This window comes from Perkinsus marinus, assembly GCF_000006405.1.
Source record: "Perkinsus marinus ATCC 50983 genomic scaffold scf_1104296974554, whole genome shotgun sequence".
Taxonomy (NCBI): domain Eukaryota; phylum Perkinsozoa; order Perkinsida; family Perkinsidae; genus Perkinsus; species Perkinsus marinus.
This window is the reverse complement of record NW_003201091.1, coordinates 1-1,166: the sequence shown is the minus strand read 5'-3', so window position 1 is coordinate 1,166 and position 1,166 is coordinate 1. Positions and strand designations below refer to the sequence as shown.

Genomic DNA, 1,166 nt, shown 5'->3' with positions numbered 1-1,166 from the left:
CTCAGATATCTCTGATGCACTGTCAATAGGTTTCGTATTGGGGTATAGCGTCGATGCTTTCATGATGTTACGACGCAACGTTTCCAACACAACTTGGACAGATGAACACTTATACACTCATTATCAAGACATCATGCAGTGGCCCGGATTGTATTAAATGCGCTCACCGGGCATTACAAAGCTTCATTACCCTAAATCGGCTACACAATCGGACTGAGAGTAGTCTCGGAAGCGGTCGTCTCCACAGTAGTAGCAACAACCTCATCGGTCACAGCAGCTGTGCTGACCGGTAGAGGGGACGTGGGAGTAGTAGGCTCAACAGGAGCATCGATCGTAGTAGTGACAGCCGCAGTCTCGGTAGCGACCGGGGTGGTAGCATCAGAGTCATCCTTGTCTCTACCCGGAGCTTCCCCAGCTGCCGTGGTGATAGTCACCTCGCCAGTCACAGGAGCCGCAGTAGTGACAGCCACCTCATCGGTCTCAGCGGGCGTACTGACCGGTTGAGGGGACGTCATGATAGTAGTAGGCTCAACAGGAGCATCGATCGTAGTAGTGCCAGCCGCAGTCTCGGTAGCGACCAGGGTGGTAGCATCAGAATCATCCTTGTCTCTTCCCGGAGCTTCCCCAGCTGCCGTCGTGATGGTGACCTCGCCAGTCACAGGGGCTGCAGTAGTAGCAACAATCTCATCGGTCACAGCAGCTGTGCTGACCGGTTGAGGGGTCGTGATAGCAGTTGTAGGCTCGACAGGAGCATCGATCGTAGTAGTGCCAGCCGCAGTCTCAGTAGCGACCGGGGTGGTAGCATCAGAATCATCCTTGTCTCTACCGGGAGCTTCCCCAGCTGCCGTGCTGATGATCACTTCGCCAGTCACAGGAGCTGCAGTAGTGACAGCAACCTCATCGGTCACAGCAGCTGTGCTGACCGGGAAAGGGGACGTGATAGTAGTAGTATGCTCAACAGGAGCACCGATCGTAGTCGTGACAGTTGCAGCCTCCGTAGTGACCTTGGTGGTAGCATCAGAGTCATCCTTGTCTCTACCGGGAGCTTCCCCAGCTGCCGTGCTGATGGTCACTTCGCCAGTCACAGGAGCTGCAGTAGTGACAGCAACCTCATCGGTCACAGCAGCTGTGCTGACCGGGAAAGGGGACGTGATAGTAGTAGCTCA

At 55.1% G+C, this 1,166-nt stretch overlaps 1 protein-coding gene across 1 annotated transcript; it reads right to left on the bottom strand.

Annotated features, from left to right (window-relative positions):
* Positions 1-200: 200 nt before the first annotated feature.
* Positions 201-1,027, bottom strand: Pmar_PMAR019399 (P-selectin glycoprotein ligand 1 precursor, putative; the record flags this gene model as incomplete). Its single annotated transcript, XM_002765822.1, has 2 exons — positions 201-918; positions 1,005-1,027. The coding sequence occupies 2 exons, from the start codon at positions 1,025-1,027 to the stop codon at positions 201-203; spliced, it is 741 nt and encodes a 246-aa protein (XP_002765868.1).
* Positions 1,028-1,166: the final 139 nt, after the last annotated feature.